Here is a 13,696-nt window from a genome sequence, read left to right as displayed (position 1 = left end):
GTCCCTCCAAAGCATGGTGTTTTGTTTCTGCACCAAAGATGTGGCGAGATAAATATACAGTTATTTACTGTGGAAGTGGCTTGAACCCTGTTGTGCAGCCTTTCCTTCTTATTTTATTAACTTTCCAGAATTCTTACATCCTACATATTATACTCCCCATTTTTAAAATTATTTTCTAAAACATAATTATTTCGATGGTAACGCCCAAGTAACAAAATTGACATTTCTGGGGTTTCTACAGGCAAATGTTTGGCAACTGATGATTTGAAAGAAATGTTTTTGTTACATTCTTTCCTTTGTTTTTACATGCCAACATATGCTATATTTTAATATTCTTCAACTAGCTTTTACTAGACTTTGATTCTTGAAATATAAGTCTCTTTATAACGAATTAACATATTGTGAACACAGCAGTCATTCATGTAGACTGTCAAGTAATTGCCCTATATGTAAATTATTTACTTTTTAATTGCTCTGGCTTCTTTTTTCTTCATGGACATATGTTGCGTTAGCATACCATCATTTTTTTGTGTTTCAACACTGGGTTTTTTTAAAGTGATGTAGCTTTGTTTCATAGGGAGCAATGTATTCTGCATTGAATGACATTAAGTTGTCATTTCATTCTGTAACAAGAAGCATTTTGTCTCCATTTCCCTCGGCCTCACTAATGACTTCAGAGATGGCATTTAAATTCAAACACTGTGCTTTTGAACTGAAATTGAAACGGGCCATGGCAAAAGGTCCTGTTGTTTCCGCACATGCTAGTACAGATATTTTATGCATGCAGTAATCTGCTGTAGATGTGCTAAGTAGTGGCCATAATTCCTAACTATAGAAAAGAAAATGGTACATTAATTTGTTTTCTAAATTGCTCTAATCACTTAACATATACACAAAGAGCGTTTAGTGTGGGCAGAACTGTATGAACCAGTAGATCAGAGCAAGCACACTAAATTCACATAGAAACTGAGATGGAATACTATGGTTCATAGTAAGTATTTTCTTTGGGAATGTTGTATCCAGTAAAATAAGTCTTATGGTGGAAGCTACCAAAATACAATAATCAACCTACAGTAAGAGAAAGGGGAATTTTGACTAGAAATGGGGGAATCTATAATTTAGTTATCAAACCACAGTATTATTATATAATGACCATCTCATTTATGCCACTCCCCTTCTGGTTGTAGTTTAGCTATACATTTTGAATTTCCGGTGAACTAAAATGTCTCTTTGTGTACACACTCTACCAGATAATCTAGGTACTGTACTACCAAAAAAGTAATGTAGCGCTATTTTCCCCACCCTCTGGAAGATGTGGTGACTACTGAGTGTATGTGGTACTTTACCTGCGGCTCACAGGAGGCCTGAACCTCCGCTACTGGGAGCCTGGGATGTACCTGGATCGTCCGGTGACAGCGCCTCCACCTGTGAGGGATCCTGACAGCGCCGGATAACCCCTTCACAGGACCCAATACAATAATTACGCACAGACGTATATGATAACAGATTTAGTGCATGCAACTTAAACTACTATAACGCATGCCTTGCACGGCCTTAGCCCCACATTGTACCTCACTGTTCAACCTCCTTGTCCACACCCTAGTAGGGTCTTCCCCAATGTATTAAGGTGCCCTGGGCACCTAACCACCCTTGTGTCCATAGGAGCTAACCTAAAGTGTGTGACAGCGCTACCCACAGTGAGTGTATAGTTGGTGCACTTGTTGACTTTCTGATACCTGCTAGGTGCTCCAGCACCTGGTACCTCTGACTGAAGAAAGGGGCCCGTCTGTCCCACGCTATCGCCGTCAGCGAAGGCGTCCGCCTCTACATGGGGTGGTATCCAGCTGGAGGGTTCCACCATGAAGAGAGTCTCTATCTGTGTGGTGGTCTGGTCCCATACCACAGGCCACAATTACTGCCCGGCGTCCTGCTGTGTCCCTGACACTATGTAACTACAGGGGCAATGAGCCTGTCCCTGTAGCAGCCACAAACTTATAGGGGGAGTCGGGGCCTAGCTAGGGCCTATGAGGAGGTCTCTGACCTAGCTCAGGGGCCACTGACACCCTGAGCACACCCTTACTCTTCTCTGTCCCAGCTTCGACTGGCGTGACTCACAGCGCGCCAAATATATCAACTCTCGGGAGCAGGGGCTACTTGCAGCCCTATTGGCTGTTGTGCCTCAAATGTTCCTGCAGCCCCAGTGGCTGCTGGGGGTTGTAGTTCCCCTGCGGAGCTATAGTTAACATGGCCGCCACTTTGCCAAGCTTCTGCGCATGCACACCCTACTTGTAATGGCTGCCGGCCTCGGAGCCTCTTTGCGCATGTGCGTGGTTCAATGTGCATGCGCACGCATCCAAACATGGCGGCGCCCTACTTGGAGAGCCGCCGCGACCCGCTCGCCCTCCCCGCCTGACCGTAGCTTCCCGGCCGCAGCGGAGGTAAGGAGCAGCCAAGGGGGAACCCAGAGGGAGACCTGGCCGCAGTAATAAAGGATAAAAATGTGTTAAGAACACTCACCATTTTCTGCTTTGTATAAAAAAAACTTCTGAGCTGTATTTTTTATTAGAACATTTTGGGATGATCAGCAGTGGATTGTCCGTTTTGTTTAGAAGTTAGGTATACCGGTAGTTTAATTGTGATGTTTCAAAACATTTCTGCATTGAGGCCATCATTATTGTTCATGACTTGGATATAAAGATAATATATAGATTATATATAATATAATAAGCAGCTGTTATTTATCCATTCATTTACCAATCAGATATTTAGGCAAAAGTTGATGAATGGAACAACAGAGCAAATAAATAAAATGTTAGCAGTGTTCACCTACCAAGATAAGAGTCCTTCACAATGTCTGCAGTGCCTAGTGCAGCTGCTGCCAGAGAAGGCTAGGAAGCAGATTACTCAGTGGAGTCTGCACATCTGATGCCCTTTTTTCCCTGTCGAAGAAGAACAGAGATTGCGATTACTGTAGGTGCATTAATTCTATCTGCAAATACTATTTTCATGTTAATTGGTGTTTTGTAGGAAAAATGAAGATATATAAAATGTACTTTTATCACAGGAGTTGAATGATTGAAGACCGATACGAGGAAGCTTCTTGCCTTTACCGACTAGAAGAGTCAGCAGTTTCAAAAGCAGTCTTCTACTGGCCCTTCTAGTCGTGAAAAGTAACTGCATTTAAAAATGTTTTAATACTGTACATCTGCACTTTTCTGGATGAAGAAATCTGAAGCTATGGCTTCTGCACCTGCTTCTTGGGTTGTTTAGATGGGGGTGTAGTCTCTATGGCTGTATTGATGGGTTGGTAAATATACAGGTAACCTCTATCCAAGGGTACAGTACATCATATATACTGTGTGTAACCCTGAAGGGACAGGATAGATGAGAGATAAGTGTATGTATATAGTTCTGTGTCTGAGTGGTTTCGCCGTAAGTTGTGTTTGTTCGGGACACTATATATTATGGTAGTTGGTGATACACGGTGTGTTAATGGCTATGGGATATGGTCATCCCGTAGGTGAAGCAAGTTTAGTGCAAGAGGGTTCCGTTTCCAAAGAGACCAATATAACACTATGGTAGATTCTATTATCTCTTGTAGAGTATAAATGGTAAACTGGAAGCCCCCACCGTGGGCAAGACCATGTGAAACACACTTGCAAGGGTTTGCTGCTATGGTGTAAGCCAATATTCAACACGGTGTTGTCCCTGCAGCAATATGGTAGATAACGGTATCTCTAGTGCAGAATAAATGGTAAGCTAGAAGCCCCCACTGCGGGCAAAACCACTCATTACATATATATAAAGTTTGCTAGCTTAGTGCATATCTGTATTCAAAACGCAGCTGTCTCTGCTTGCAGGTGTTGCCAAAACTAATGATATCACAGTCAGATTATTAATAGCTTAAGGATATAGTTATCCCATAGTTGGTACAGATTACTCTGTTTCAGGAAGACTAATACAACGATATTATAGATTCAAATATCTCTTGTGTGTTTGGTTGTAAGCCCCCACTGCGGGAAAAACCACTTGGCACACACATACAATTCACTGTGTATCCTGTATCGATACAAGCCTGTCTTCCAAAGTGCTGCTGTCTCCACTCGCTGACGCTGCCACTTCTGATGACGTCACTCGTGACGTCACCACGTCCCGACGATCGTTTCGCGTAGACTGACACGCTTCTTCAAGGGGAGGAGTGTGTTCCCTTGCTATGCCGGTGAGTATTTATAGGAAAAAATATAACCCGCCCCTCTGAGTCATGGGGGCGTGATTTCTGCCCGAGATCCAATCGGGTCAGTGGAGGGATACTTCGCCATTATGCGAAGTGTCTTATGTCCTGTAGTGTTAACCTCTTATAGAGCTTAATAGCATTAGAGTTTGTCAGGATAATGACTTATTGATGTATGTTCCGGACATTCCGGGACATACATCAATAAGTCATTATCCTGACAAACTCTAATGCTATTAAGCTCTATAAGAGGTTAACACTACAGGACATAAGACACTTCGCATAATGGCGAAGTATCCCTCCACTGACCCGATTGGATCTCGGGCAGAAATCACGCCCCCATGACTCAGAGGGGCGGGATATATTTTTTCCTATAAATACTCACCGGCATAGCAAGGGAACACACTCCTCCCCTTGAAGAAGCGTGTCAGTCTACGCGAAACGATCGTCGGGACGTGGTGACGTCACGAGTGACGTCATCAGAAGTGGCAGCGTCAGCGAGTGGAGACAGCAGCACTTTGGAAGACAGGCTTGTATCGATACAGGATACACAGTGAATTGTATGTGTGTGCCAAGTGGTTTTTCCCGCAGTGGGGGCTTACAACCAAACACACAAGAGATATTTGAATCTATAATATCGTTGTATTAGTCTTCCTGAAACAGAGTAATCTGTACCAACTATGGGATAACTATATCCTTAAGCTATTAATAATCTGACTGTGATATCATTAGTTTTGGCAACACCTGCAAGCAGAGACAGCTGCGTTTTGAATACAGATATGCACTAAGCTAGCAAACTTTATATATATGTAATGAGTGGTTTTGCCCGCAGTGGGGGCTTCTAGCTTACCATTTATTCTGCACTAGAGATACCGTTATCTACCATATTGCTGCAGGGACAACACCGTGTTGAATATTGGCTTACACCATAGCAGCAAACCCTTGCAAGTGTGTTTCACATGGTCTTGCCCACGGTGGGGGCTTCCAGTTTACCATTTATACTCTACAAGAGATAATAGAATCTACCATAGTGTTATATTGGTCTCTTTGGAAACGGAACCCTCTTGCACTAAACTTGCTTCACCTACGGGATGACCATATCCCATAGCCATTAACACACCGTGTATCACCAACTACCATAATATATAGTGTCCCGAACAAACACAACTTACGGCGAAACCACTCAGACACAGAACTATATACATACACTTATCTCTCATCTATCCTGTCCCTTCAGGGTTACACACAGTATATATGATGTACTGTACCCTTGGATAGAGGTTACCTGTATATTTACCAACCCATCAATACAGCCATAGAGACTACATCTCTGATAATACTCCATCTGCCATTTAGGTTTGAAGGAGCATACTTACCTGCTTGTCCACCAACAGTTAAAATCGCTATTTAGACGTTTGTGGTGAACCTACTATAGCGATACACTGCTAACTCACCCAACCACTTCAATACGGGGTATTTTTAATGTTTGAATGTTTTATATGTGTTTTTAATCCTGATCAAGTACAATTAATTAATAAAATTTTATTATTTTTCCTGAGCTAATCCGGTCGAGAAGGGCCACACTTTGTCCTATCTAAAGGTATTGATACCGATAGACTATTGTAAGTCTCACCATTGTGTACTAACATTGAGTGCTTATCGTATGAGGGAGCCTTTTCTGATCCTTTTGGGATCTACTCTGTAATATAAACTTTTTTCCCCTCAAAGCACCTGTTATAGATTGCATTCAAGCACCAAATACCATATACGGATGAGCGGTTTATTCACCTTTTCTAATAGTTGTTTAGATGGGCACGGTTCTTGTAAATTATGTTTTTTCTTTGCTGTTACTGTGTACCTGTTTTAAAATATGATATTGGTTCACATTCACCAGTTACACACAGAATCATTACTATTACACAGTGTAGGCAGCATCAAAACAAGTTACACAGACACAGCTGTATGGAGGAATCAACTGGAAAACGGGATTACTGAAGCAGTAAATGTCAAGTAATGCAGATCGTTTTGTGGAGAGGGACCCCATCTTCTGTTATTTCACCTGATAAAGAAGTTGCTAATGCTCAAAACATAGTGCATATGACAACTTTGTTCACAATAAAACATGTAAAATGTCTTTTAAGACATTTTAATCCAATTGAAGGATTTAGGGTACATTATGGTAAATCAAATAGTTTTGCTGTCAGCACCAGGATTGTAAAGATAGCACCACATCTTCCCTCATACAGAAACAACCTGCATTTGAGGATGCACCATACAAAACTAGTTTGCATAAAAAAAAGTCTATTTTACAATGTATAGCTAATTCACATACAGTACTTATGTTGTAATGAATACACTGTGAGTTGTTTTTCTATTCTTTGCTTTAAAGGTATGAGAACCATTGGCGTGATCACAAAACTTGACCTGATGGATGAAGGAACTGATGCACGAGAAATCCTGGAGAATAAGCTACTCCCTCTTCGCAGGGGTATTGTTACTTCTTATTTGGCTATAAAGCAGTAGTCCACACGGATTTACATTTTGTTTTACTGCCTTGCCCTTTCCAATGCTATTTAATTTTTTTTTAATCCAATGCTCGGTTAAAGAGATACAGTATACTTATTTTAAATATTATATGCCCACGAGGTTAAAATTGAGCTCTATTCAGAGTCCAGTGTGGTCTATGGGTTATCATGGTAACCTCAGGTGGTAGACATTAAGAAATTCACGATTTTTAACACTTAAAAAAACATTTAAAAACGAGCAGGATATACTTAGGGGGCAAAATACTAACATTATATGATTTAAACGTATAAGCTCTTGGGGGAATTGTGACTTAAGGGGAATTTGAGCCAGATTTACTCAGCGATGCTAAGCCTTTACACACCTTATGTACACTTTAACTTGAATATGCTGTAATTAGTGGTTTTATGGCTTAGCAGCAACTAGAAAATATGTCCCTTTGTCTATCGAGATTAATATTAAACATTTGCTTTGTCCTTTCTGTCATCTTTATCCAGATGGGTTTATAACAAGCTATCAAGGAAGAACTAAAAATGATATGCTTGTATCTGGTTAAAAATAAAGCATCCCTCAGCTTTAAATAGGGAAATGTGTTTTGGGTTTACAGACCTTTACAAAATATATTATTGTACCTAGATATGCAGTGGAAAAGACAACAGTGGTAAAGTAATAGTATGTGTGTCCCTTAAAGATAGCACAAGATGGTGACTACAAGTGTAACCCTCCTTGCCCGGTTCTAAAGGAGTTTAAATCGAGTTCGATATACCGTATATACATGGCTGTGCTCAGTCTCATACCTTTTTTTTAGGGTGCTGGGTCTGTACAGGCTGTGCACGGATATGCAGATAGAATAGTGTTGGGTGCCAGGTACTTTTTATAGTGCAAACAATAGCTTTATTCACAGCCGTTCATAATGCTCGCCATATAACAGACAGACTTCACTTCACACATTAACTGGTAGTTAGATTGGCAATCTCCGGCATATTTTTAATAATGTCCTATATAAGGTGGACCCTTGTTGGAGGACACCCACTATTCTCTGGGATCACTATGCTGTTTCGGTGCATGGCATTTTTAGTCTATACTTGTCAGATCGGGAGTTTACTTAGGACTGAGTATACTCTGGAGCTTCTACTCTGAGAACTGCCTGCTGAGCACATGCTTACTCCTTATCTGACCAGAGAACAATCTTGGGCCATTACTATGGGCTCTAACTTTATAGGGCACGTTACTTAACTGAAAACAATAAATGGTGACAGGACATAATTAATACACATAACTATACACACAAACCTACCGTGAGGCTTCAGTCTGAACTCTTTAGAACCTGTTTCTAGAACATTGAGTGGAGCTATATATATCCCTCTGTCTCCCTATAGTGATATCACTGGTCACATAGCATACAAAAGAATAGCTATCCCTTTCTATATAGTCATCCTCCATCACATGATGGGTACGGGAGTACCTGAGTAATCTCACACAGTTAACCCATTAAGGCTGTTAACCCCCTATACTATGTAGTCCACAAAGGGGAGGCTACATATAGATGGTGCCTTTGAACGTTTCCCCCTTAAATTCTATGTTAAATCACAAATTATTTGTGGAGAGAAATCACAAATCACAACACTGTCCTGGAATCCACTCATACTGTATTAGATATTAGGTAGTGATATGGTTTTTGATTAAATATAAAAATTGGGTAAGGGCTACAGTATAGCACCATCACAGTTAGGCTAAGGCCCCGCTCCCTCAGTCAGCGCGACCGCACTGCAGACAGGCGGGGCGCTGACATACACAGACCGCGATATGCGGTCTGTAGGTAGCCGGGGCTGGAGTGGGAGGGGGGGCGTGGTTTAAGCGGAGGGACACGCTACCCCCCCTCCTCGGGCTCGGGAGATGCTGCGGGCTGACACTCATGCACACATACACACACTCATGCACACACACACAAACACAGGCAGTCACTCATACACACACACACACACACACACACACACACACACACAGAGGCAAGCACTCACGCACTCAGGCACACACATAGATAGGCACTCAGACACACACACAGACAGGCACTCGGACACACACATACACACACACAGACAGGCACTCGGACACACACATACACACACACAGACAGGCACTCACGCTGCTTTCCCTCCACACTCCTCCCCGCTCCCTGAAGCCTCCCTTCCTCCCGAAGCCTCCCCTCCTCATTGGCTCACAGCCACACCACGTGACGCGTCGATGCTAGGGATTACAATTCTCTTGAATCCCCTAGCGGCTGACGCGTCACAGCGTGTAGTGAGCTGTGCCGTGAGGGGGGACCGGGACCGGCTCGGGAGGATTCCCCTGCTGGTGGGGAACGCTCGTGTGGCCGCCCGTGCCGCCGGGCGCAGCGTGTCCCAGCCCTTATGTTGCATATGTGTTTATCTCTTCAAATAAGAGAGATGAAGAAGATATGTCAATGTGTCCACCCTCACTAAACATTTGGTGGACAGGTCTATTTTGTGATAGGTGGGATGGCACACAATTATCGATGCAGTAACCTATAATCATTTAAATTTGCTATATTATTAATGGTGCATTACCTACCCCCACTTCTCAATATGTTGAGTAGATATTGGCTGCTGATGTGCTAAACTCGACCACGAGTGGCGCTTAGAGCCACTTGACCTCAATTTCAGAGTAGCTGCGAAGTAGTTCTATTGTGCATCACTATGCAAATACTCATGTATACTGACTCAAGGTAGGAACATTTCTCTTAGATTAGCTCTTCTCCAAATACTCCACCCTGCAATTACATGCAGCGCCTTATTTGTTGGAAAAGAGCTATTTAGAGTTTTAATTGTGTTGCTTATGGACGTCATTTCAGTGAGCAGTGTGGTTTTATATTATTATTGTTTTATTTTGACACATCTTCTAATCTCTCATAAGGTCACAACTCAAATAATAGCTATACCATTAAAGGTCAAGCAGAATAAGTAATATATTTCTGTTTTTTCCTTTGCTTTGTTTTAGGCTATGTTGGAGTGGTGAACCGAAGTCAGAAAGACATTGATGGCAAAAAGGTTATTAAAGCTGCCTTGCTAGCAGAAAGGAATTTTTTCTTGTCTCACCCATCTTACAGGCACATTGGAAGTCGCATGGGAACACCACATCTTCAGAAAGTCCTGAATCAGGTATTGGGAGAGGAGGGGAACTCATGCTTTACACACCCCTTCTCCAGTAAAATAAATATAAATAATAGTTGGACTTTTATGGTAACTATTAATCTTTATGATGCTAACTTGATAAGGTTACATATTAAATGAGGTTGAAAAAAGATTTTATATATATATATATCCATCAATATGTTAAATTTAGACGACAGATACTTATCCTATATTTGTATTTACTGTATTTTGATTCAGAGGAAGGCAAACAAACAAGCCCAGTGAAACGTTATCCAATGATGTCTCATAAAGGGAAAAAAAAATTCCTTCCTTCAGATTTCTCCCTGACTCAACATTATACCATGTTTGGTATATCCCTGTATAACTTTTCTTTCTAAAAAGACGTAAAACTTTTTTTTGAAGATAACCATTGTATCTGCCATCACAGTCTCCATGGGCATTGAATTCCACATTTAAACTGCCCTTACTCTAAAGAACCCTTTCCTTTGTTGCTGGTGAAATCTTCTTTCCTCCAATCTTAAGGTATTACCCTGTGTTGTTTGTACTGCCCTTGGGATGGACGTTCTTTTGAAAGCTTCTCTTATTGATGCCAAATATATTTGTATATAGTTATCATATCCCGGTCATGAGAGGCCAGGACTAATACCAGGGATCAACACGCCATACAGAAACACAAGAGTTTATAAAACTAATTAATTGGAAAAAAGTATCCACAACTGACATATAAACAGACAACACACTCCCAACTGGGGATACCCTGCAGCTACTGTTGTGCTTACTGGAACTGGTCTTGGACCAGACTGGACCTCCTGCCTGGACCGGTACATGAACTGGCACTACAGCTGGAATCCTCTCAGCCAAGAAAGAGACCGAACAGTCAAAGCTGAGCTGAAGCTATGTAGGGGACTTTCTCACCAACTTTTTATACACTTAACCCACCATATTGCAACATTCAGGGCCAGGTTCTGTCTAAGTGCCCAGCCCCTGATTGGTGGGTTTAACAGCAACATTAAAAAGAGCAACATAAAAAGAGTTATATGGAAAGGTCGCAGACAGCTTTGCAACTTTCCAACTGAACATAAAGTTAACCCCTGGTCCCATTTCTCACCATTTTCTCACCTCCTATTTTCTCCTAGATCCTCTACTGGCTTCTGCACTGCTCACTCACCCGAAACATCCCTCACTAAAATAACTAATGACCTCCATGGTGTCAAAGACAAAGGTCATTACACTCTGCTCATATTGCTTGACATATCTGCAGCCTTTGATACTGTGAACTGTGATTCAGATTCTCCATACTCTTGGTATCCGTAACAAAGCTCTATCCTGGATTTCCTCTTACCTTTCCCATCGTACTTGCAGTGTCTCATTTTCTAACACCTCCTCCTCTGTCGATCTCTCTGTTGGTGTACCCCCGGGGTCTGTCCTGGGACCTCTTTTCACACTCTCTAGGTGGCATTATCACACCTCTTGGGTTCAAATATCACCTCCATGCTGATGACACACAAATGTACTTTTCAACCTCTGACCTTACACCTGCTGTACAGACCAAAGTCTCTGAATGTCTCTTCTCTACAGCATCCTGTATATCTGTTTTGGACATATTACACTATTTTCTTTTTATTGCTCTTCCATATGCACGTGAGGATCTAATCAGGTGATACTATAATCCATTGTTCTCATTTTGCGGAGGGATTTTTCCATGTCCAGACCTCCAACATGTAGGATAATTTTGCGCCAAGGAGAACTATAAATATCTAAGTTTCCACTAAACGGATTTTGAGAGAGTGTGAGTTGTCCAGGCAGAAAGTACTTTATAGAGACTTTATATTTTGTAACACACAAATATATTGTATTTGTTGATGTGTTGATATTTTGAGCACAATAGGGATCACCAGGTGTTTGTGTAGATAAGTGTGTGTTGAGCCCTATAAGTGTATACTGTGGTATCACATTTCTATATAAACATACTACACCACCTCTTCTATTTGCTCGATTGCTCCAAAAAAGATAACCCTCCAAGTGAACTGCCCAGTCATTCCACTATGTTTAAGTAATGTCTATGATGATATACTGCTACATGGTAACACTTTAAGGAAGCAAACACATCTACATGCAGTATAGTTTAGTAACACATTAATCAGATTCAACAGCTTCTTGCGTCCCAACATGTAGAAGCAAGATAAATATTATTAGGTTGACCAGCCACATGATTGAGTTCACAAAAGAGATGGTGTATTTACATTACCTTTAGTAAACATAGCCTTTGACAAACTTCTCCATTTACCATGAGCTTACAGCTCTGCGGGTTGTATCACTGTTTAGTAAATTCTATCCTTTGTAACATGTTTCTACTCTTAATTGCCTCATTAACAGTGGTCGAAGTATTAGGGAGTAAAGAGTACTACTACTTCATTATTTTTATACGCACAATACTGATACTTTTTCATTTACCAACTTGCAATTCCACTTTCTTTTGAAAGAAATATGGATTTATTTGAGAAAGCCTACCTCCATTCCCCTTTAATAGCATAACTAATTCTTAAATCTTTCTTTAAAAAAAAAACAACAAAAAACAAATAGATTTCCTTCAATATTTAGTACATACTGTATATCTATTTTTGAAGTTAGACACAGCACCGCTAGTTTTTAGTCCATGTTGACCACTGATAAAAACTTGTATACATGTTTTCCCTGTTTGTGTGTTTTTTTTAAAAAGCAACTAACCAACCACATACGAGATACTCTGCCAGACTTCAGGAGCAAACTACAAAGTCAGCTGCTATCCATAGAACATGAGGTTGAGTTGTACAAAAACTTGGGACCAGAAGATCCATCCAGGAACACCAAAGCATTGCTGCAGTAAGTGATTCTGTTTGTGACATTTCTCATACCCTTGTTTTTCTTTTGTGATTTATAACAGCATTGAGCTTTATTTTATGTAAACTGTAGTTCATGTGTTTTTGTTTCTTAAGCTAATACAGGAGTAATTTTTTATTAAAATGAATATTCTGAATTGAGAAGCATAAATATCGCTTAATAGTCATAATGTGTCTGAATCTGTATATTTGTGTACCTGCATCTCTGTGCACAGTGTGTATGTATGTATGTATGTTTGTATGTATGTGTTGACATATAAACAGATCAATATTTAAGCTGCATATCCGTGTATATATGTTGTATGTGTCTATACATTGGCTGCTATCGTAATATATGGGGTGGTGTAGGAGCTCAAATGCTGTGTCCCTTCATATCCATTCAAATATACAGAGGTAACCATGCAGGGGATGATATGGTGATTGAGGATACAGTTCTTAGGTACAGTGTCACATAAATTGACAAATTAACCCCTAAGGATATAAGTGAGGATTGCATCCATTCTCCTCTCCTTGGGGAATATTATGAATATGTTAGTACTCACTGTTGGTCCCCTGCAGGTCCTCAAGCGTGCAACCGCGTCCAGAATCCAAGCATGTGAAGAAGTATTGTGTGTAGTGCACAGCTACAAGGACAGGTCGGATGGCAATAAAAATAATGTTTAATCGAACTGCATTAAAAACCGGGGAGGAGTACAACCCTCCTACGCGTTTTGTGCTGTTCGCACTTTATCAAGGAGTTACCCGATATGTCAAACCACAAACAATTTATACACAACCTAAACAGAGAGATTCGCGCCAAAAGATTGAAATCTTACCCATGATGCAACACCCGTCCTGTGAGTCATCTGTTCGTAAGGGGCAGAGCGCCGCCTGCGTAACCAAGACACCAG

General features: G+C 41.1%; 1 protein-coding gene across 10 annotated transcripts in view; it reads left to right on the top strand.

Annotated features, from left to right (window-relative positions):
- DNM3 (dynamin 3) overlaps positions 1 to 13,696 on the top strand; it is a 292,881-nt gene that overhangs the window by 29,899 nt on the left and 249,286 nt on the right. For all 10 annotated transcript variants that reach the window (XM_075616718.1, XM_075616717.1, XM_075616721.1 and 7 more), the window contains exons 5-7: positions 6,621 to 6,719; positions 9,773 to 9,933; positions 12,647 to 12,789. In XM_075616718.1, coding sequence (XP_075472833.1) covers positions 6,621 to 6,719; positions 9,773 to 9,933; positions 12,647 to 12,789 — 403 coding nt within the window. The remainder of the gene's footprint in view (positions 1 to 6,620; positions 6,720 to 9,772; positions 9,934 to 12,646; positions 12,790 to 13,696) is intronic.

Source organism: Ascaphus truei, chromosome 10, assembly GCF_040206685.1.
Source record: "Ascaphus truei isolate aAscTru1 chromosome 10, aAscTru1.hap1, whole genome shotgun sequence".
Lineage (NCBI taxonomy): Eukaryota > Metazoa > Chordata > Amphibia > Anura > Ascaphidae > Ascaphus > Ascaphus truei.
Note: the sequence above shows the minus strand (reverse complement) of the source record. Positions and strands in the feature narration are given on the sequence as shown.